At 40.8% G+C, this 24386-nt stretch overlaps 1 protein-coding gene and 1 long non-coding RNA gene across 2 annotated transcripts in view; one reads left to right on the top strand and one right to left on the bottom strand.

Moving 5' to 3' along the window:
* LOC139702073 (uncharacterized) lies at positions 1-24386 on the top strand. Its single transcript, XR_011704665.1, has 2 exons — positions 1-93; positions 24100-24386. It is a non-coding gene; the product is annotated as an uncharacterized lncRNA (long non-coding RNA).
* Positions 14979-24386, bottom strand: part of Fbxo32 (F-box protein 32) — a 35079-nt gene continuing 25671 nt past the window's right edge. The window contains exons 7-9 of the mRNA XM_027949737.2: positions 21774-21956; positions 20736-20879; positions 14979-20339 (exon numbers count right to left, since the gene is read on the bottom strand). Of these exons, the coding sequence (XP_027805538.1) occupies positions 20250-20339; positions 20736-20879; positions 21774-21956 (417 nt within the window). The 3' untranslated portion in view covers positions 14979-20249. The remainder of the gene's footprint in view (positions 20340-20735; positions 20880-21773; positions 21957-24386) is intronic.

Raw genomic sequence — 24386 nt, 5'->3', positions numbered from 1 at the left:
TCTGTCTGCCGCACTCTTCTGCCATGATGTCTGGCCTCACCTGGAGCCCTGAGGATTAGAACCTGCTGTCTATGGACTAAGACCTCTGAAACTGTGAGCATCTAAATAAACCTTTCCTCCTCTACGGTTGTTCTGGTTGGGTCTTTTAGTCGAAACAGTGAAAAAGCTGGCTAAAAGAGTTACTGAAGCTCTTTCTGTTGAGGAGAAAGAGGCAGAAAGTAACCTAGCCAGATCACAGAAAGTGGCTCAGCTGAGTTTGCATGCATGCTCTTAGCCATTACAAAAATTGTCTTCCTTCTTGCCAGCTCTCTGTCCCTCCCCTGCTATCACTCCTCTCTTTTCATTGCTTATTTTCTCATTCCAGGATAACTTGGATGTTAGTTTACCCTCATTTTGATGGCAGGAAACAATTGGAGTTATTAGCTGCTGGGGTGGAGAGATGGGACGGTGTGCGGGGGAAAGTCAATCTCCTTGAAAGTTGGTGTTTCTTTTCAAAAAATGGGGAAGATGAAGCATCTCATTTGGTGGTAGTGTGTATTCAATAAAGTCAACATGTGAAGAAGTCCTTGGGTAAAATCCAAAATGTGTGACCCTGAGGGATTTTTATAGAAAAATTTCAGAAAGTTAAGGAGTAATTGTTTACCTAGAGTATTTATTAGCTTATATTCCCGAATTCTACATTGTTGACATACCTTGAAGTCTGAGATAAGTGAGCAAGGAACAGAGATAATGTAGCACAGATATTCAACATTATCTATAATTTTAGTTTGCTATTTGGACTTTCTCACAAGTAATTTACTTTGATTTTCTCTGCTAGGTTACAACAAAAACTGACATGTCCCTTAATGTTCATATTACTTAGCTTTATGCCTTCAGATTGTAAAGAGTAAAGAACACATTCAAGTTTCTAGCATAGCTTCTTTTTATATTATTTTTAAAAAACAATAATCCTATTGTTACTAATATTATTAATATTATTGGCATACATTGGCATTGAGCTGTAAATTATTGGCTTGTGAATATATTTTTCTTAAAAATCTTTAAAATATTTTGAAAAACTTTTGACTTAAGAAAAATTATAAAAATAGTACAGAAAATTTCCATATATACTTCACCCAGTTTCCCCTAATGTTAGCATCTTATGTAACCACAGTATAATAATCAAAACCAGGAGATTGCTGGGTATGGTGTCCCATGCCTGTAATCTCAGCAGCTGAGGTGATTGTGGCAGGAGGATAGTGAGTTCAAAGCTGCCTTAGCAACTTAGCAAGACCCTGTGGATCCCATGTTGAACTTTGTTATGAGAAAAAGACTAACTCAGCCTTCTCTGATTTAGTTTTTCCTTATCTTTCAAGATAAAATATAAATAATTCAGTTTTGGCAGGAATATCTCAGAAGTAATGTCATGTCTTTCCCCACAGCATCAATATTTATTATTACTGGTTCTGTTAACCTTGATCTTTTGGTTAGAGTGATGTCTGCTAGGTTTTTCTATGTTTCTCTCTGTGACTAATGATATCTTAGGGAGATGCTTTGAGGCCACACAAATATCTGTTTTTCTTCCTTTTACTTAGTGGTTTTAGCAGAGCATAGGCTTATCCATATTTATTTTATGACTTATAATTTAATACTATCATATTTATTTTTTTGCTCAAATTGTTCCAGCTCTGGCCATGAGGAGCTTGAACAGGTCGGCTCCTGTATCCTTTCAACATGCCCTATCACTTCTGAGTATTTTCTAAATGTTTGACACTTTTTATCCTAGACTTATATTTTCTTCTCCCCAACCCTAAAATCAAGTTGTTCTCCAAAGAGGTCTAATTCTTTTTTTTTTTTTTAAACTGGAGAATGGATGTTCATTGCTAGCAGGGTCTCTACTTCTCAGTGGGCAGAATTAGAAAATATATTTGTGTACACCAAGACACTCATCTTTATTTCAATATGTACCTATTTCAATATGTAAATATTAAAAGGTAAATGCACAGGTATTTATATGGCATTTGCCTCCCAGCAGTAAAGAGAACAGATATACTTACAATATTGAAGAGTCACTAGTATTTATTTAGGTCATGTTTTATGTTGTGATTCAGGTAGCTGAGAATGTCAGAGAAAAGACCTGATCTCTTATAATTCTGGAATCAGAAATAAAAAAGTCAGAGTACTTCAATTCACATTTCCTAAACTGATATTCCATGTTATACTAATCTGGGAGGTGCTAGTAGGATTAGCCTAATAAAAGGGTTCTGTGGTCCAATAAGTTTGGGAAACTCAGCATACTGGATCCCCACACTGGTGTAACACTATCTGGGTATTATTAAGGAGTTTTAAAAAATGTGTTTTCTGGAAAAATCATATGTTCAAAAATAATTACCAGATTTCTTTATGAGGCAGAGGATAGAAGAAGTAAATATGCCCAATTCACATGCATTTGCTGTCACACAACAAATATCCCCTTGTAGACACTTGGGGCTAAATGTTGGTCTATGCAACATTTTTAGTGGGTTTGACCACATCCCTTACTGAGGAAACCTGCCATGAGCTATGTCTTCAAGTGACTAGTAAAACCTAGAGGGAAAATTGTATTATCAAAGGACAGACATATTCTTCAGGGGAAAAAAAGTGTGCTATGTTCCTGCTATTGAAATATGGTTTTCCAGGACTTAATGGAAAAACTAACAAAGAAGACAAAAAAAAAAAAAAAATGCTGTTTCAATGCAGTCATTTTGTAGACAAAGGTAGAAACCTACAATCTTTCCTCCACCACAGCATTTCGTATTTAAACCTTCTATTTTTAGTCTGATGGTGGAACTCACAGCTAATGCTTATGAGATCTGTGTCTAGACAGTTGAGAAAAACAGGAAATGAGTTACATTGTCATAGCTTCAGAGAATTTAACCTTATGTCTTCTAGCTCCAAGCTGGGCCTGCTTTAGAAAAACATTCCTTCTATCCTGAGAATTTCAGGGTATTTAAGGAACTATAATCATCCAGGGCCTCTTCAGGGAGCACAGATAGCTATTTTGGGGGAAAAGGAAATGAGAACATGAGCTTACCGTGCTTGGACCATAAACTGAACGCAGTCACTTGGAGGAACATGTTTGCAGTGCTCTTCTGAATTCCAAGTGTGCTCTTAGCTGTCTCTGACTGTGTGCTCCTGAAAGGCAGGAGCTCAGCCTGGAAACGCTTTCTCTGTCCTAGGCGCAAAGTGCGATGCTGCAGGGCTTGACCTCCAGAAGAGCAAGTTAAGAAATGGTATCTGACATTTATGGGACACTTTGTATGTGCCAGGCACACAGAAAGCTAAGCATATCACATGTGTCATCTCATTTAATCTTCACAGTGACCCTAAGGTGTGGGTACACAATAACTCCTATATTCCAGCTGAAGAAATGAAAGCATGGAGAAGTCAAGGAATTTGCAAGAGGAGCAAAACCCTAGCATTTGAACCAGGATCAGTAGGATTCTAGAAGCTGTGTTCATGGTTGGTAGCTCTACCGTTATAGGGATGTTGTGAAGATTAAATTATGTATAGTAAATTTATCATAGTTCCTGATTCAAAGTGAGCATTGCAATTAATTCCAGTTGTGATTTATTTTAAAAATAAGATAATGCTATTCTTTGATGCTCCTCATCTTCATCCTGATGTAAGGCTGACAGTGCTTAGTATTTTTAAGTATTTACTCAATCAATAGTGAATTGAATAGTGGTGGTGAGGATTTGTGCTCAGTGTTCTATGACTATGGTGTGGCAGTAGGTTAAATGATCGTGACAGTTGGTAAATTTATAGAGTTCCTAAGCAAGTAAGGAGAATTGACTAACACTGAAGTGAAATCTGCAATATGGGCCTTATTAACCATTGCTGCTGCTGCTTTTTTTTAATATTTATTTTTTAGTTTTAGGTGGACACAATATCTTTATTTTATTTTTATGTGGTGCTGAGGATTGAACCCAGTGCCTCACGCATGCCACTTGAGCCACATCCCAGCCCCTAACCATTGCTTCTTAGAGTCTAAGAAAGGACTACATAAGATAGATAACAGATAACTACACTAAATGCCTGCTTTGATAGATTCACTCAAAGCCAGTAGAGAGTAGTATCAGATAAGCTGAAATACTTTGCTCAATCCAGCAGGGAAAGCATAAAACAACAATAAGAACAAATTAAATCATTACAAATTGTGTTAAGTGCCATCAAGGTAATAATAGACGTGTTATGATACAAAATAATGGATTTGGGACATGGGCAGGAGGTCCAGATCTTATGTTGCTTTAGGAAAGCATCCCTCCATACATAAAATTATGGAAAACAAGTGATAAAATACAACAGACATCTGGGTGCTAAGGCACATGCCTATAATCCCAGTGACTGGGGAGGCTGAGGAGGAGGATTGCAAGTTCAATGCCAGCCTCAGCAACTTAGTGACACCCTGTCTCAAAATTAAAAAAATAAAAAGGATTGGAGATGTAGCTTAGTGGTAAAGCACTTCTGGGTTCAATCCCCAAAACAAAAAGGAAAAAAATACAGTGGACAGTAAATAATTCTTGAAAATTTATTTTTAATGCAAAGTTACTTGTAATCCAAATATGTAATATCATTTTCATCTTTTTATTAAAATACAATTATATTAAAAAGAAACTGTTTAAAATACAATCTCTTTAGCCAGGTGTGGTGGCACACACCTATCATCTCAGTGACTCTAGAGGCTGAGGCAGGAGGATCACAAGTTCCAGACCAACCTAAGCAGATTAGGAAAACCCTGTCTCAAAAAAAAAAAAAGGCAGGTGACACATTTAAGACCTGATGATAAGGTTAGGAAGAGGGAAACATAGAGATGAAGCCTTTGGGATTGGAAAGAGCATGACAACATAGAGATGAAGCCTTTGAGATGGGAAAGAGCATGACAAGTTCAAGGACCTAAAAGAGGATGAGAATATGTAGAGCATAATAGGATGAGGTGAGTCTGGAAAGAAGTAGTACTAGCACATGTAGGGCCTGATTGGCTCTTGGTAAGAAAATGGGTTTTATTCTAAGTTTAATGGACACCTTTGACGAGTCCTAAGTAGGTAAGTGTCATGCTCTGATTTGCTGCTCTGTGGAGAATGGATAGATAGAATAGGAAGGCTGTTGGGGTTTCTTGTACCCATAAGAAAGATGGTGGCTTGGACCAAGCTGCAACTGTGGGGAGAAAGAAGTGGGTGGATTTGAGAATTGATAAGACCTGATCTACAAGTATTGGATATGGAGGGTCAAGGAAAGAGGAGACATATGGGAATGATTCTTAAATTTCAATTTGGGTAAATACAATCTCAAGAGTAGTGTAACAAACAAATATGTAAAATTATAGCTGTCTTAGTCAGTTTTTGTTAGGTTCTGCTCCAGTAACAAATAACCCCTAATTATCTGTAGTTTATATGGCAAAAGCTTATTTCCCATCTGTATCATATATCTATTTTGGGTCCTCTGTGGCTTTTTCAACTGGGATTCAGTCCAGAGGAGTAACCCCTTCTGGGTCATGCCAATGTGTGGCAGGTGCAGAAGAGCTATGGTAGAACCACCAAAAAGCTCTTACAACATCTACTTGATGTAAAACATCTACTGAATGGGGCACTTCATTGCTGCTTGCACTACATTGGCAGGATTGGGAGTCATACATCTAATGTCAATGGGGCAGGAAGTAGTATTCTCTTGTACAAAGGGATAATTATTTGGAACATTTATACTGTACACTCCAATTTCAAAATATGGTATTAATCACCAGGAAATGGTTTGTTTTGTTAGAAAATAAGGAAATAACCCTGTATATCAAGGGTTTCTATGTGCCTTACTTAAGGATGAAGGAAGGTATATAGAATTTGGGAATGACTACTTTGTGGATTTTCTCAAAAAGAAGAAAATCTTTAAAAAACCATTTTAAAACTTGTTATCCATTTGAGATGTTAAGATCTAAAAATCACATGATGGTACCCTCCTCTGTTCAGCAAGGGCTAGGTGAGACCATGGAAACTGGTAGAAGAGGACATCTTGATGAGGAAGGAGTGGTTCCCATTGTCACATATTCCCAAGAGGAAATTTTAATGTAGATACTTAGATCATTAAAGAGCACTGCAAGTTCAAGAATAAATATATATCAATGTCATTTACTTATTTTTTTATGATGCTCTAAGAGTATATGGAAAGGAGAGTGCCCAAGTGGAGTATATCTTGTTTTCAACCTAGAAAATGGCACAGGACCTCAAGATACAATTGTGGACAAGATGGAGAACTGTGGCTGCCAAACTCACAACTGGGTATTTCCAAGGCTTGAGGAACTAGTACACACTGATGCACTGGTATCGCAGGTGGAGAAACTTGCAAGAGGAGTTTACCCCCGGTCTCATCCTCTTGGATATATTCTGTTGACAACTTGAATAAAAACACAGAAAGCGTGCTTTTTCAAATCTGAAGATGAAAGAGAGATGACAGAGACAAGATCTCAAAAATCTTGTGAGAGTTCAAGAAGAGATGGAACCTAGTATAATACAGAACAGTGATGAAAATGTGAAGTCCTACATCTAGTTTAAAAAACATTCAACATAAGGGAAAGCCAGAAGGTCCAGGCCTTTTAGTTGACAGGGAGTATAAAATGGGCCAATAGTACTTTGTTCTTACACCCTATAATTCCATCTTTTTTTTTAAAATTTTTTAATTTTTTATTGTTGGTTGTTCAAAACATTACAAATTTCTTGATATATCATATTTCACACTTTGATTCAAGTGGGTTATGAACTCCCATTTTTACCCCATATACAGATTGCAGAATTACATCAGTTACACATCCATTGATTTACATATTGCCATACTAGTGTCTGTTGTGTTCTGCTGCCTTTCCTATCCTCTACTATCCCCCCTCCCCTCCCCTCCCCTCCCCTCTCTCTACCCCCTCTACTGTCATTCATTTCTCCCTCTTGTATTATTTTTCCCTTTCCCCTCACTTCCTCTTGTATGTACTTTTGTATAACCCTGAGGGTCTCCTTCCATTTCCATGCAATTTCCCCTTCTCTCTCCCTTTCCCTCCCACCTCTCATCCCTGTTTAATGTTAATCTTCTTCTCCTGCTCTTTGTCCCTACTCTGTTCTTAGTTACTCTCCTTATATATAATTCCATCTTAATGTATACATTAAAATACTAAGCACTAACATATGTTAATGAAGAGAGGAGGGAACAGATGTCCTTTATCTGCTGTGTTTGGGCCACTTATGGAGCCTGCATTTTTTTGTTCTGGAATGCTTTTAGGGACAGGGGGTGGGACACTGAAGGACCCAGATAATCACAGAACTCTCAGAGGAATTGAGTGTGGTTAGTCCAACAAAGAAGAGATTAGGGCAGAGTGCTTTAGAGCTGTCTTTGAGTATTTAAAGGGCAAAGGTGTGGAAGTGAATTCAAGTTACCTTGTGGGAGTCAGAACCGCACCTATGAGCAGATATCCCAGAGAGGGGGATTGTGCACTGCTCCTAAGACTTTCCTCCCAGAGCTATTTTAAGTGATGAGCTCCTTGTCATTAGAAATCAGTGTTGCTGGGATCAAAGTGGAGCCTGGTTGGCCATTAGAGGTGGTGGAGACGAAAGAACTCTCCGTAAGTGGAGAAGGAGGTATTTCTGCCTTGGCCTGGTCCCACACACATGTATCATGTAAGCTTTGTTTGCTAGTCCTGCCTTATCCTCTGTTTTAGTTAACTTTTCTTTTCTTCTTTTTTTTTTTTTTTGGTCTCTGTGACCAAAAGACTTGACAAGAACAATGTAGAGGAGAAAAAGTTTTTCTTTGGCCCATGGTTTCAGAGATTCAGTCCATGGTCAGTCACTACAAAGCCCTGGGCTCGAGGTGAGGCAGAACATCATGGTGGATGGTTTTGTGGAGGAAAGTAGCTTAGGACATGGCACCAGGAAACAGGGAGTGAGTTCTGCTTACCAGGAACAAAATATATACTCCAAAGGCACACCCCCAATGACCTATGTCCTTCAGCCACACCCTACCTGCCAACAATTACCACTTAGTTAATTCATATCAGCAAATTAATCTACTGATTTGGTCACACTGTCACAGGAAAGTGGGGAGATGAAACTCCAAACCTTGGTTCTTGTGTTCCAGTGAAAGAAAATTTAAAGTCAGACATCAAAAGCCACACAAGAGAACTTTATTATTGGTGAAAGTAAAATGAAAAGTGAGGTGAAAGTAGAATAAAAGCAAAGTGAGGGTCAAGCAGAGAATATGAGAGAGAGATTGGGGGGGGGGGCACCTCCAAGCAGAGAATGGCAAAGGAGACAATGATGTCTCCAAATTTATTACTGTTTGATGTTTACCAGGAGAACTGGGGTCCTCTTTTAGCAACCTTCACCAATATAGGTGTTCAACTCCTCCTTAATGGGGTGGTGGATTTTTAAAATTTATTTGGTCCTTTCTGGAATTGTCATTGTGGCCATCTTATTGGGGGTGGGGGCTTCATCTGCAACTCAGTCCCATGTTAATGTAGGCATTGGGGTCAGTAACTGGTCAGAAGTCACCTTAGTGCACATGTGCAACTAAAGGGATCTTTCTTCCCAGACAAATGGAGATACCTATAACCATTATTCCTAACTTCACACCAACCTCAATGGACCCTATTAAGAGTTGGTCCGTTAATCCTATTCTTTTGACATATTTTTCCATTGGCTCCTTTGCTTCTGTTTATTTTCTACAAATTAAATACCACTTTTTGCTTTCTTATCCACTTTGAAAGTAGTTTTAAAAAGACCCTAAAGTAATTTGAAGAATGCTTGTGAATTTGACGTGCATTTCACTGCTCATTGCTAGCTACTACCTAACACCACCTCATAATAATTTCACTTCTGAATATTTTTACATCGTCACATGAGCTTTTGGGGGACACCTCATATTTAAACCATAATATCCTCTAACAGATGCACCATAACTGCATATCTAATCATGTTACTCAGATATTGCCTGGGGTTTCCCTTGCCCTCAGAGATCTCCTCACCTGAAAGCCCAGTTGTGTGACAGTCTTGAGACCTCCCATGGTATCTGTGATTCTGAGCTGCCTTCCTCATGCTTAGTCTCTTGCCCCTCTTCCCTGACAGTCTGGATGTGAAGCCCATGACAAAAGCCTTTGGTTGTCAGGAGAGGCTGGCAGATCAGATTATGTGGGACCACAGGAAGCTGAAGTTGGAAATGTGGAATAGATTCTGGTCTTGGATGGTCTCTGAGCTAGAGTCCTAGCAGGATACGAGGACTCTAGTCAGAAGATATTAATAAGTAGACCCTTTAAAAAGGTGTAGGCAGGGTCAGGAGAAGCAACAAAGGATAATGTAGTAGGCCAAGATCATTAATGTCAAGGAGCTGTGGTAAGCAGCATAATGGCTCCCCAAGGTCTCCTCATTTTCCTAAGAACCTCTTCTGTTCCATGACGAAGAGGCTTTGTAGATAGGATTTACAGATCTTGAAGGATCTTGACTAGGGCCAGGATCCTGGATTATTCAGGTTGGGTTCAAGGACATTGTTAATGGTCTGGGGGCACCCTCATTGATGTATTGCAATTATGAGTTCAGTTTTTAAACTGGCCAAATATAGGGAGAGCAGTACCGAGAATCTTCATTTACTTGTCACTTAGATTCAACAATGATCTATCGAATGATTATGAACAGGGGAATGATATAATTAGTATTTCAGAAAGATCTTTTTAGGGCAGCAAAGTAGGTGTGTTGGAGGACTCAGCTCTGAAGTGACAAGATGGTTTAAGTACCTCTTAAACTTCCAAGAAAACTGATGTTGACAGTGTAGCTAGTGTGTGTGTGGGGTGGGGGTGTGTCAGGGAGAGTTTTATGGGTAGAACAGGGCTGTAAATGTTCAATTGTGGGTCTGTGTTTCATTGAATCTAATATGCTGTGGATTGTAAGATACAGCCCAAATGCAAAGATATTAAAAGTGGAAAAGAATGTTCACCTTAAAATGGTGAAATGCAATGGAATTAAGACCTGGGCCTGCCAGCCCTCCAGGAGAACACTGTACATGAGCTCATGATTATATTCGTGTATGAAAGACACACAAATTTTGGTATCTGGCATCCTGGAGCATAGTACGATTAATGAACGCTTCTGTTTTATGTTTCCCCAATTGAACTCATGCTATTCTTGATTAAATAATGTTTTGGGGGATTTGTATGGTTGGGAACTTCATAGGAATCTCAGTTTAGCAAAGTGCTACCTAGACACAATGATGCATTTATGAGGCCACAGTCATGTTTAGGTCAGGGGCAGCCAAATCTGTTATATTAATAAAAATGGTTGCTTTGAGTGGCAGTGCTGGGGTGCTGGTCTGTTGCTTCCTTTCGTAGGAGCTTTTCTGAGCTTCCAGAAACAGCTGGGATTTCACAGGCAGATGGAGCTATTTTCCGTGTTTTTCCTCTTCAGGGACAGGCCTGCAATCTTGTAATTACAGGGTAGCAGCATCCCTTGTTTGGGAAGTGGGATAGTTACATAAGCACTGTGGGAAAGCATACACGGCCCAGGCCCCACTTGGACAACCTGAAATCGCCTTTTGAAGGGTGTGGCATCCAAATCAAACCAGCCCCTGACTGAGGGGCAGGACAGAGCTTTCTGCAAGAGCTGAGTGCAGGGTGGGAGGATCAACATGCCAGCCTGGGCCCCAGTCACATCAGGCAGCAAGTCCTACGTCTGCATGCCCGGGAACCCCAGGGCAAAGTTTTGCCTTTTTGATTGAAATTCATTGAAAATTTTGTGTGAATGTTTTAAAGAAGTCCAGAGCCATATTTCTGTGTTGCAGGTTATTTTAGGACAATATTTTATCAGTTGCTGTTTTGGGAACACCTTTGCATTCCCAGAAGCGCCCAGCAAGACTGGTCTCTCTTCACGCCTCCAATGCTCAGGAAGTGTGGGTTCTGGGTATATACCACTCAAGTCTGAGTCCCAGTTCCACCGAGTGTCCCTGGGCAAGCTCTTATCCTTCTTGTGCCTCAGTTACCTTTTCTGTAAGATGGAAATAATAAATAGATCCTATATATATTTAGAGCCCATATATATTTAGAATAATTATTAAGAAAATCAAGCATTGCCTTGATAGTGCCTTGCCATTTAATATAAAAGGAATGAGATTAACCATAATATTGAACACTAATACGGTTCAGTTTACTCTGTGCTGGTCACTTTTGTGCATAAAAATATATCATTTAATCTTCTCAACCATTCTATGAGTACATGCTATTTTTATCTCTGTTATAGATGAGGAAATTGAAACATAAAAGTTAATCTGATCAATATGAGTTAATTATTATTGTGTCTCTATTGAACCTTGTGCATATTTGATTGTAGAATATTCTAGTTAATGGTTCTCCCCAAGAATATGTGAGTTCCTCAAACTTAATGACTCTAGCTGTCTTTTTTGACTTGATAACTCTAGTGCCAGAAAAGAAAAAAAGACACAGAGCATATAAATAATGGTGAATAAATTGAAAGTAGTTTACTGGAAATTCTCAATTTGGAGTACAAATATGAAAAGATTTTGTTCCTTTTTCAAGTATTGGCTCCCAACTATATTATAGAACTCTTTATGTTCCATAATGATATAAAGAGTTGACTCCCCTGCTGCTGACATTTGGGTCAAATTTTGCAGCTTTTCAGTTGAGACATATTTGGCTTAGGTTTAAACACTGTTTTCTGTAGAGGAACGACTATTAGAGAAAAGGAGATCAGGAGGAAGGGAGGGTAAGAAGGGTAATGGGGGATGAAGATGATCAAAATATGTTATGCACATACTAATATGCCACATGAAACCCATTGTTTTATATAATTAATATGCACTAATAAAAATGTTTTCTGGTAATCCCAGCTGCTCAGGAAGCTGAGGGAGGAATATCACAAGTTTAAAGTCTGCCTCAGCAATTTAGTGAGGCCCTCAGCAATTTAGTAGGATCCTGTCTCAAAGTAAAATACAAAAATTATTATGGGATGTGGCTGAGTGGTTCAATCCCTAGTATTTAAAAAAAAAAGTTTTCTGATGAGCTGGTTGGAGACCATTGGTTTAAGTAATAAGCAAAGACTTGAATTATGAAGGCCATTGATTTAATCATTATACTTTTTTACAGGCAGTAAAGTTTACATGGTTGGGGTTTTTCCTTCTCTAGAGCACATAAGGCAAAACAGGAAATGGAAAGTGGATCTAGTGAACAATAACAATAAATTCTTTCATAAAGCTTACTCTGTGTCCAGCGCAGCTCTGACTGCACAGAATGTATCTAATCATATAAAACACATCAGCTCAATTGCTCCTCACAGCAAGCCCAGGCTACAGACACTGGTCACACCCATTTTGCACATGAGGGGAAAGGCACATAAGGTTTGTAGCATGCTGTCCAATACAGCTGGGAAGTGGCCGTGAACTTCTCAGCCTGCGCTCTTCTTGACCACAGTGCTGTGCTACCTCTCTCAAGGAAGCCCAACTCCTCAGAATCATTTTGAAATTAAGAAAAAGCTAAATAGTAAAACATAATTAAAACTATTGAATGCAAATTTCAAAAAAAATTCAAGAAGGGGGAGCCGCACAAACACTTTTATGTGGGTAAAGAATGACTCTTTTGCTGCGCTCTTTGTCATCTACCAACATGACTTCTCAGGATGTGGTCATTGGACAAATGCCTCTTATAGCCACTAGATTCTGCTCTCCCTCTGGATTTTCTCCTTCCCCCTCAGCCCTCTGAAGCCGCCTTTAGACTTTCCTTGCCCTTGTTCTTTTTCTAGGATCCTGTATTAGGGTTCTCCAGAGAAACAATCAGTAGGATGAGTCTCTCTGCCTCTGTGTATGTAGAAACACACACACATATCTGTTCTTCTATAGTCAGAGAATAAAATTTCTTACAGTAAAATTTTATTCTTTAATATAAATACATGTACATCCCCCATATATATCTATATTTGTTAAGAAATGGCTAATGCAGTTGTGGGGCTGGCAAGTCCAAAATCTGCATGTAGGCTGACAGTCTGAAGACCCAAAAAAAGAGCTAATGTCACAGTTTCAAGTATAAAGGTGGTATAGGGACAAAATTCTTTCTTCTTTGAGAGGCCCAGCTTTTTTCTCTTAAGGCCTTTGACTGCTTGAATGAGGCCCAGTCACATTTTAAAGGGTGATCTGCTTTACTCAAGGAATCTTATTTAAATGGTAACCACATCTAAAAAAATCCTTCATAGCCACATCTAAACTGATGTTTGAGCAAACAACTGGGTACTTTGGCTTAGCCAAGTTGACCCCGAACTATTACAGAACTGCTAGAAGAGAGTTTGGGCTTGTGTTAATTTTCTACAACACTGGCAAGGCTCTGGCACTGAGACCCCAGGGGACATAGAGATCTACAGTTCCCTCCAGAAAGGAAATCTGTCCAAACTTCAGAGTGCTCCCTGCCCCAAGACATCTGTTAACATCACCAGATGGGCTTGAGTGGTAACTCTCAGGCTCTGCCTCTAGCTTCCAGTTTCCAAAGAAGAAACTTTACTTACAGGGATTCAGGAAGAGTGTGTTCTGGGCTTATGTTCTCATCCCACACTGCTCTCCTTTCCAGAAGCATGGACTCAGTTCTTCCTGTTGTTCCTATTGGAGCTCCTCTAGTACTTTCTTTTTTCTTTGGTACTGGGACTGAACTCAGGGTCACCTAACCACTGAGCCACAACCCAGCCCTTTTTTTTTTGTTTGTATTTTATTTAGAGACAGGTTCTCACTGAGTTGCTTAGGACCTTGCTAAGTTGCTATGGCTATCTTTGAACTTGAGATCCTCCTGCCTCAGTCTCCTGAGCTACTGGGATTACAGGCGTGTGTCATTGTGTCTGGCTTCCTCTAGTACTTTGTACCTGACTCTGGACACTTGAAACTTTGGATCTTGTGTTGTAGCTGACGTACATTTCTTGCCCCTACTTCCCACCATGTGGGTGAGTCCCTTGAGGGCTAGGGCTGAGCTCACACTCTGGTGCCCACAGTACTGCTTCATCATGAATATCGCTCACTGGAGAGAATCTGCAAAGCTGCTTCTCTGTGGTGTTTCTTGAGCAGGAGCGGGATTGGCGTCATCCTCAATGAAACCTATGTAAAACAGGAAGAAGAACAGGACATCTACCACGGACAGAGGCTGATCCCTGTTTAGCATTTCAGTTCTATACTCTAGGGGTCAAAAAACAAAACAACAACAACAATAAACAAACAAAAATAATTAAAAAAAAAAAAACCTTGCTGCTGAAATTAGGCTGTGAAGATGGTTGTACCCTGTGTTTTCTGGCAGAGTCTTGGCCACCTTTGGGTGGGGGCCATGCAGCTGAAGAGTGAGAATTTTCCTGTGGGAGTGGGAGGAACCCACACTGGGGAGAGCTGATAGGGAAAAGCTTTCTAGGTGTGGACATGTAGTAGGGAATCTGCCAGAGAAGCTGTTAGTTTCCTGTCACTTCTGGAACAAATCACCACACATTTTAAAATAGCACAAAATCATTTTGTAGTTTAGAAAGTTGGATCTGACATGGTCTCACTGGGCCCATGTTAGGATGTCAGTAGGACTGTTCCCTTCTGCAGACTCCAGGGAGAATCCCTTTCTGTGCCTTTCTGCTTGTATTCCTGGCTAGTGTCTGCCTCCACACTCATGGTGCTTTGCACAGGTCTAGCATATAGTTGCTGTTTCATAAATGTCCATTGGTGACATTGACTTCAAAATTCACTATTCACAAGTCATTCCACTACACAAACAGTGAATGGAAATATACTATTTTAAGCACAGGCTGTATTATGGTCTCTGGTCAGTATTCAGCAACAGGCTTATTTTTCATGTATTCCCAGAAATTTTACAACAATGGTACCAAGTTTCTGGGAGAATGAGTATAAGTCTCAATAGGCAAAATATAAACATTTTTATTATGATAAAAATCCAACTTGAATTGACATACTCCAAAAATACACCAGTGTGTGTTTTTGGAAAACATTTATTGCAATAGAGTGTCAAAATTTTTTACAAAAATATGCCACTGTCTGGTACAAACAACTATAAAAAAATCAGTTCATCATGCAAGAAAAGTGCAAATAATTTATACAGAAGGACTCAGCTCACGCAATATTAAATAAACATCTTTGCATGTTTGCAAGTAATCGGTCTAACTTACACTTTAAATTCAACCCACTCTACTATTTTTCACTAAAAAAGTACATTAAAGCTTCTAGACTTAGGACATGGACTATCATATACACCCCCTTCAGCCAGGGTGATTGGCACACAGTAGACCAAAGATGGCGCCAAATGCTCCCAAGCGTACAGCAGGGTTTGGAGCCTTCTGTTTAACAGACGTGTGCATTGTAAATTAAACAAAGTTGTCTATATTCAAAGATAGAAAGTCATGTTCAAATTCCAGAAGTAATGGAGCAGATGGAGTTTCAAGAAGTTCTTAGTTTTGGAGCAGCCATCCATTGTGAGCCAAATGGAGCAGGACTCAAGTTTTGAGAGATTTTTCCAGGAAGCTTTGTTTGCCAAGTTCAAAGACATTTGGAAAAGGCCTAGCATACAAAGTCACAAATATCATGGTCCCTTGCTCCTTCCTTGTTGCCTCATGGAATAGACTATTTGCGAAATGAAGAGGAGGTTTAATAGAGAAAGAACTTCCCCTGGGCTACAGACTCCATGTAACTTGCAGCTGGTGCTAGAGGAAGAGGAGATAGCTGGATGGGTTAAATGTACTCCTTAGTGTAAGGGGAGAGGAAAGAGCTACTTGGTTACCATCAGAACCTCAGTGTTCAGAAAACTAGCTGCTGCTCATCCTCGTGTTTTTATAAGGGTCATCTTTGTAATCAAAATATAAGTACCCAAGGGAAAAATGAATTTGTCAAAACATGCCACATACTTTATAGCAAGTAGGTTGTCCTCACTAGGACTCTGTATTCACACTGGAGGTCTGCATAAATATCAAGTGGCTCCTTAACTTCTCCAATAAGAATCAGGGATGTAAAAGGTTTGGAAGACTTAATGTCCAGCTGCCCATCGTGCAGCAGTCTCCAGTACCTTCCACAGTGCAGGTCTTGAGAAGAATGACATTAAGTGTTATGTGTCTCCAGCCATACCACCAGGTGACTGGGACCAGAGATGGGGACACAGGTCAGGCCCCAGGTTTCCATCCAGCTGAGGCCCATCCCCTAAATATCCTGGACTTGCTTCCTCATCTTGAAGGCCTTCAGATTCCACCCTGACCACCCCTTCAGGTCTAAAGTCTCAGGAAGGAGTTTCCTTCATCTGGAAACCACAAAGATTTTACCCTCCATAAGAAAACATTGAGTTTTAAAGGAATTATGACCTTGTTTGTTGAAGCTAGTGAGGACCCCGGGTTTATCAAGGAGCAATGTTTTTGCATTTGCCTAGAGGTTCAGGGTGTTTCTGAGGTCTGTTAAAGCACTAATAGGGTTGCAGGCCAGCATCCAGTCAGAAGAGATGGTTCACAGACTCAGATAGTTGGAAAGAGATTAAAAAACAACAACAGATGTCAACATAGAAAAGTATGATAGAGTTTAGTTAAAAAACACACACAAAAAATTACAGTTAAAAAAATTCACACATAAAATATAGAGTGTTTGCAAATCAAGACATTATTGCCTGGCAGAAAAAATATAAACTCAGGTGCATATTTTATAATAAACATTGTGTTGAATGCTAAGAATGATACACTGTTGAACATCACTTGTAATGATTTATCTTCTTGTAAATCACACCACTTGCTTAGAAAAATGAAATTCTAAGCTTTCTCTTCTCCCATATAAAAACAACAGAAACAAGGAGCCTGTGTTAACAGCAAGCTCTGCAAGCTCAGAAAGATGAGAACTGGCAATAACATAATACACACCCATTAACTTACTTCACAGTTACAAGTAGAACCCACTCTTACATTGAGAATTTTGCAGTGTAAACCCTGTCCATCTGAAATTATCTCCTCCAAGCCACTCCAATATGAAATTGATCATGACTAACCAAGGATCATCTCAGGACTGATACCCCAGGGGGGATGTTTTTACCTTATAACTTTTGCTCTTTTCTGCTACCTGCCCTCCCATTCAACTGATTCATCTAATCAAAGTAACAGTGTTGCATAAGTATGTAATCTAGTTTAAAATGTCATTAGACTTTCTTTTTCTGGATCTTGCCTTAAAATGAGCACTCCTCAACTTCACATTTTCTCTTTTCCATAAATGTTGGCCCTTCCTCTTGGGAGGCTCTAGATTTGCTGCCTGTGAATCTCTGAGTTGGACAAAATCGTTGTATCCATATGGATGTGCTCAGAATGCTTTCCTTTGCTATAAGTCTGAATTGCTTCAAAATGAACATCAATTTCTAGTTCTGCTTTACAGAGTGTATGTTGTGTGTGTGGGAGGCAGGTAGGCACACTAAAGAGGGTAGAGTATTCTCTCTCTTTCAGCAGTTTCCATCTCCATGCCCTTTCTTGCTATTACCCCAGCAGTTCTGAGACAGGGATTCTTTGTGTTTGCTTTTTGGGTCAGGTTGTCCTGGGTGGGTTTGTCAATAGGGAGCCTATTAGTGTCCTGGGAATAAGAATTTTCTTTTAAACTCACTGTACTTACATGTAGTGCTCTGGCCATGCCTAACAGAAACCATGTGGTCTAACATAGTTTGCCTGCTCTGCTCCTTCCACTGTCCCCACACAAACCAAAGCATCGAAGATACACCATTTCTATCCCTTCCCCCTCCCTCTCTACCTGCGGTTTCTTTCCTTATTCTCCCCTTCCAATGAAAAAGACCCATAAAATGTTGGTTTCTTGTTTTTCATCCTTAAAAAAATGTCCAACTGTCACGTACCACATCCAATAACACCAAACTACATGGGCAGGGTCCACAGACACTATCTTGTTAAATATTATAAAAAACACTGACTCTACCTGTTGGGGTGGGGGTGGTTTTTGCACAAATGCAGGTTGTTGCCTGGGGTGTGATGTCCAATGAGCCTGGCTGACTAGTTTTGTGCTAATCATCCAAAGCAGCCACTGTTCCTAGGATTGCAAACCTGAAAGTGCCAAGAACTTTCCCTTTCTTCAGTCAGCTTGATGGAGCAGAGGTCATGAGTTGGGAGGATGTGGAAGACCATGAACCCCTAAACCTGAAGCTGACAAACCAGAGCTTTCCACAGCAGTGGCACACCTAACCCACTCTATTCCTTTAAGGAAAGTAAGATATTTGACAGAACCTGAAAATTATGGAAGAAGTAGCTTTTTATTTAACAGTCAGGTCCTGTATTCTTGATGTCCAACTGATATGGGAGAGAAAAACAAACCCAAAACACCCTCTTAGTTATTACAATGGTTTGTGGCCCTCCAAAGCTCAACCTACCACAACACAATCTTATTCATTCATGTCTGATTTTTTTCATTAGGGAAAATTTAAATTCATCTTATTTCATTAAATTTAGTTCTCATTATGGAAAATTTCAATTCAATTCATTTATTTTTCTTTTTTGGGGAGATGATAATGAAAGAAATATGGAGAAATCCTGCTGCAAGTATAAGCATTACAAAGTGAGGAGCATTGGAGAGTTTACTGCAGAATGCTGACATGCAGACTGAGTGGTTGAAGGAAGGGCATGGAGAAGTACTGAATCACTACTTTCCCTTGCCTTGTTTCTATACCTGCTTAGCTACCTTTTCCCTCCTTCAAGGGTCACCCCAAGGTACAACCCTTAAGGGTACACTGTCCCTCAATATGAATGTGAGTTAAGTTCCTATTTCTGTTTCAATTATTTGCTGAGGGCATGCAAGGTGGCGACTTTATTTGGGGGTGGGGGAGGAAGCAAATACAACTGCAAATATATGTACACTGTTGTAGAAAAGCAACTTTCTATAAAAAGTAAAAAACAAAAACATTCCCCACCCTCTTCCAGGAATATCTGACAATTAACTCATGAAGTCCTGAGATTTCCTTTCTTCCACAGTGACCTGCTGATACTTGCTTGCAAAATCCCATGGGATCTTTGTTTTAACTATCTTCATTTTAACTCTCCAGCCCTGAAGTCAGTTTAAGATGAACTCATCTCCCTATTTGGCTGGAACTTCAGGCTTTATTTTTAATCACACTTACAAAAAGCCCTAGTTCAGGTTGTCTCAAGGACTTACGAAAGCTCAATTTATCACCCTGAAGACAGGAAGAGCAAGTGGCAAAATGCTTAATTGGCCGATAGATAAAACCTGTCTCTCAAGCCCCAGCACTTGGGCTGCAATCAGTTTGCAGATGTACACTTTTCCACAAATGCACCCAAGGAAGCCCAGACAAGCCCAGAAGTTAAACCGGAAGAAAGAAGTCTTTATAGCTATGGGGTACCTGATTCTATCTTTTCCGGGGTATGATTTCTGCTGGGACTGTTCTTAATTGGCCTTCTCTTTCCCCAGTGAACTACAGTATGGAAGGAGAAAAGGCACATGTACTTTGAGATTGTTCTAGGAAGGAGGGGACTCCAAAGAGGGCCCCGTTTACCTAAAAAGGAAGTGTGAAACAAGATGAGGGTTGCTTCCAACATCCTTTCCATTTTAAATCACTTTTTATAGTGATGAAAACACAAGAAACACAGACACTGCCTACTGGATAATGCACGTAGTCAGAGATCACGCTTTATGCTTTTAGAGGTAGACCATTGTGTGGTGTCTCATAGGATAAGGCCTATGCCCACTCAGGTTTCGGGGTTGGTGCTTCTTTGCCTTTCCAAAACAAACTCAATCAAAACCAAAGCTCCAGGATTTCTTATATGTATTTTTTCTTCTTTCTTCCTTTTTTTTTTTTTTTTTGTCTAAACAGATTTTCACATTGTAAACAAAGAGCATTCTGTCTGCATTTGAGTCTTGCCTTTTTCTTCCTAGGGAACTATAAAGGAGTTTCCATGAACATCAAGAGAATTCCATCTTCACGGCTGACAGAGAATTCTTGCCTTTAGAGTCTTGCTGGCAAATTGTTAGAAAAAAGTCTATTTACAATACTTCTGCTTTTCCATACCAATTCTAATGTGGAGTTCACATTCTTAAATTCCCATAAGCAATTGTATCTCTCCCCTCCAAGGTCCTCTCAAGGACTTATCTGAGAAGTCTCAGGCCAATGTTTAAAATGTACACTATTTACAAATGGAGCGTCCAAATTCTGTATTCGTCCAAATTCTGTATTCAGTCAGCAGGGGGCCCTCTGAAGTGTTGTCATGTGCTGGGATTCAGAACTTGAACAAGTTGATAAAGTCCTGGGGTGAAAGTGGAACGGAGCAGCTCTCTGGATTGTTAGCTGTGCAAGGATGGTCAGTGCCCTGGAAAGACACATGGTGGTAAGTTTGGAGTTCCCAGAGGTGTTGCACTGAGTTTTGGCACCTTGAGGTACTGCCCAACCTCAAAACAACAATTCTCTCTCAAGAATGCCACAGCACTGCAAAAGTGATAGAGCTGTGTGTTTGCCTGTGTATGCACCTGTGCACACAGAGGTGGGAGAATTTGGAGGTGAGTGGGTTCCAGAGAAAAATAAACATAAGAAGGTGAAGGAAATGAGGGAAAATGAAGGAAAGTTTCTCCTCCCTTCCCAGGTGCTGGATCAGTTTTACCTTCCCTTTGATTTGGGGCCTGAGAGAGGAAAGATCAGAAAATGGCCTGGAGCTGCTGGCTCTGGGCACTAGGCTAGCGGGCTGTGGTAGCACCTCTGAAACACATACCTTCCAGGAAAGAATGTGACAGTGTTTGCAAAGCTGCAGGGTGTCCCCGTACTGCTCTTTCCTTGGGTAACATCGAACAAGCTTAAAATACATCTTCTTCCAATCCAGCTGCCCTTTGTCTGACAAAATTAATCGCTTGCGGATCTAAAAATCAAATGAATAAAAATAATTGCAGGAGAGTTAGTCAAGAGCATGGTTTGTGGTTTTCTGGTTCTTAAAAGTTCTACTCCTACCCTCCTTCCCCTTTCCCTCTCTATCCTACAATACCCAGAAGGGAAAGACTGCCAAGAAGTGCCTTCAAATCTCTCCTCAGTTACACAGTAGCTTTGAACCAGTCTTTGAAAGATATAGGTGGTTGGTGACAACTTACTAATGACCTCTACTAAATTACATTTAGTCTGTTAATACTTAAAGTTAGGTCACATTCATAATCCACTTCAACATTTTTCTCTGCTATAGACTTGAGTGATTATTTTCAGGGAGGTGTAGTAATTCTTGGCTGTGTTTGTGTGTGTGTTTCCCATCAAAACTACCTGGGGGTGCCGGGGTTGTGGCTTGGTGGCAGAGCGCTTGCCTCACATATATGAGGCACTAGGTTCAATCCTCAACACCACATAAAAACAAATAAACAAAATAAAGATATTTTAAAAATTACCTGGGGAAGAGAGGGGAGGGGCAAAGGGGTAAGAAAGATGGAATGAGAGGGACATCATTACCCTAGGTACATGTGTGATTGCATGAATGGTGTGACTCTACTTCATACACAACCAGAGAAGTGAAAAATTCTGTTCCATTTGTGTACAATGAATCAAAAGCTTTCTATTGCCTTGTATAACTGATTAGAACTAACAAAAAAAAACTACCTGGGGTGGCGGGGGAAGCAACTTTACCCACTATAGACACCTTCGATTGGAGTTTTCCAGTCAAACCTGGCAGCCCTGAAGTGGGGCAGCCATGCTTTATGTTAGAGGAGGACAAGGGAGAGGAGGATGGGGCAAAGGAGGGCCATCTGTGAGGCAGCTCGTGGGCGCCACTGACCTGCCTCTCGGAGAAGTGGTACTGGCAGAGCTTCTTCCACAGCAGCCGGTCCTCACTGAGCACGTGGAGGTCGGGGGCCGCCTGGCCCAGGCTGACGAGATCGCGCCCGTCGCTCAGCCTCTGCATGATGTTCAGTTGTAAGCATAAGGGCAGGTCGGTGAAGGTGAGGCCTTTGAAGGCAGGCTGCAGAGGGAAGGCGACAATAAGCCTGGGGTCAGAGAGCAGCCATTCTCCAGGTGACACACATTAAGGATGTGACTGTCCCCTCCTCTGCTACCCTCAAGCTGGCTTATTGATCACAGCTCAAAAAGTAATTGTCCCCATCCTACATACAGAATGGGACCCATAGCCGAGACACACGAAGAACAGCCTAGAGTGGCTTGTGCTGATGGTACCAGAGGGAGTCTCCTAAGTTTCACGAAGCTCTGTGATTTTACTGTAAATGATTCTCCAAATAGCACAGGTTGAATTCTAGAGCTTCTTTCAATTCAGGGCTCAGTCATCATGTTTGCTACCTTCCTGAAGGCCTTATGGGCCTGGAGGGAGAGCCCCAACCTGCTGGCTGGCCTCTTGTCTCACTGCCCCCTGCCTCATGACCTTGGAGCCTCTATACAGGTTTACTCACAGGCACCTGACACATCTTGCCCACTTCTGCACAATGCCGCACCCCCCCCCCCCATGGTCCTCTCCTGTCCTTTAGGTGCACTTCAAACACATTTCCTCTGAACGGCCTTTCCTGCTTTTGTGATTCCCTCTGGCCTCATTTATTGCACCTCCCAGAGTGCCCATGATCTCTTTCAGATCTTTTTTGCAACACCTCCTATTTGTTATGTGACACCCCCCCCCTTTTTTTTTTTGGTATCAGAGATTAAACCCAATGGCACTTAAACACTGAGCCACATCCCCAGCCTATTTTATTTTTTATTTTGAGACAGGGTCTCATGAAGTTGCTTAGGGCCTCCTTAGTTGCTGAGGCTGGCTGACACAACTCTTCTAAAATAAATCCTAAGTGGTACCCCAGCCCTCTTCCTCAAGTTTTTAGAGAGTGAACTTCTGTAGGAAGCACATCAAAGCCCAAACATACAGAGGACCCCTGAGGGTCATGCAGCCTCAGTTATTGCTCCCATGTCCCCTTCAAGGCAGGACAGGCATGTAGTGGGAAGGTGGACTTGAGAAGGGGACTAACAAAAAGAACAGATGGCAGCATGGGGCAGGGCCCTCAGGTGGATAAGCAGCAGATCTGGATCCAGGTACCCTTGGGTACAGGGTCCAAAGTGGCCAGGTTTTGAAGACTGAAGATCCCTCCAGCTCTAACAATCTCAGACTTGGAGTGACTTCAGCCTCCTGGTTCATCAGAAGTGTCTATGACTTGGCAATTTTTATTGCTCCGTTCCACCCCAGGCTGCTGGGCTGAACTTTCAATTATTTGCAACGTTCAGGACTTCACGGGACCGCAGAAGGCCCTGGACCTATTTGTTGTTTATCATCTGCTGATCATATGAGCTAATAAAACTGCCATGAGATTTTCTTTCTGTTTCCAGCACTTCAAAGCCTCTACTTTTTTGGTTAAAACTCCCAGGCCCATTATTACATTAACTCCTATTAAAGGCAAGTCTACTTGGGCAGAGTTCACTCTGTCAAATTTTCAAATCTGAACTTTTCCTAATTCCTTGCCCAGACCCCATGCCAAGCCCTTATTCCTGATAAATGGTTAACTGCTTGCATGCCTTCTTCTGCCCGAATATAAACATATAAAAGAAAAATACGTCACTCTCGCTCCTCCAATCAAACATTGGCTAGAATCCATTTCTGTCGACCCTCCCCCTTGTTTCAAAACACTGCCTGGCCCACAGCAAGGTTATTAGATTTGATTTCTCTCCTCTACAAACCAGTTCTTTTAATTTTTCCTTCATCTTTTATTATGTGAATTATACTTGCCAATAAAAAATTGGTTCAAAATAATTAGATATGAAAATTTCGAAGGAAAACAAGATTATGTGTTGGGAAGATACTGCTAGAACTTTGGCAAATAAAAAGCATTTACTCCCCAAATCACCTTCCTATTTTCATGCAACAACATACCTCTCTTTTGGGCCAAACTGTTAAAAAGTATGTTTTAAAATACAGTCCAGACTGCAGTAATTAAGTCCCTTCTCTCTCTCTCTCTCTCTCTCTCTCTCTCTCTCTCTCTCTCTCCCTCCCTCCCTCCCTCTCTCTCTCTCCCCCCCTCTCTCTCTCTCCCCCTCTCTCTCTCTCCCTCTCACTCTCTTCCCCCTCTCTCCCTCTCCCTCTCCCTCTCCCTCTCCTTCTCCCCCCACCCCTGCAGAGTTGGGCATTCACATGGAAAGCTCTTCAGAGCTGGTGGGTTCCAGCAGGGCCCTGAAGATAATAGAGCTCAAAGCCCAGGAGGGTTGGGGCATAGGACATGATGGAGGAGGAAGCATAGCCCTTGAAGACAGGCCTGGATTCAATCCCTGTGCCAGATCCTACCAACACTGAGACTCCAGTCAAATTACACCCAGCCCCCCCATATCCTGAGACCTGCATCCTTGGATTTAACCAGCCAATTTAACCAGAAATTATTTTAAAAATATCACATTTGTGTTAAACTTG

The sequence above is a fragment of the Marmota flaviventris genome, chromosome 15, assembly GCF_047511675.1.
Source record: "Marmota flaviventris isolate mMarFla1 chromosome 15, mMarFla1.hap1, whole genome shotgun sequence".
Classification (NCBI taxonomy): Eukaryota; Metazoa; Chordata; class Mammalia; order Rodentia; family Sciuridae; genus Marmota; species Marmota flaviventris.
The sequence above is the reverse complement of the archived record's forward strand: the minus strand, read 5'-3'. Positions and strand labels throughout refer to the sequence as shown.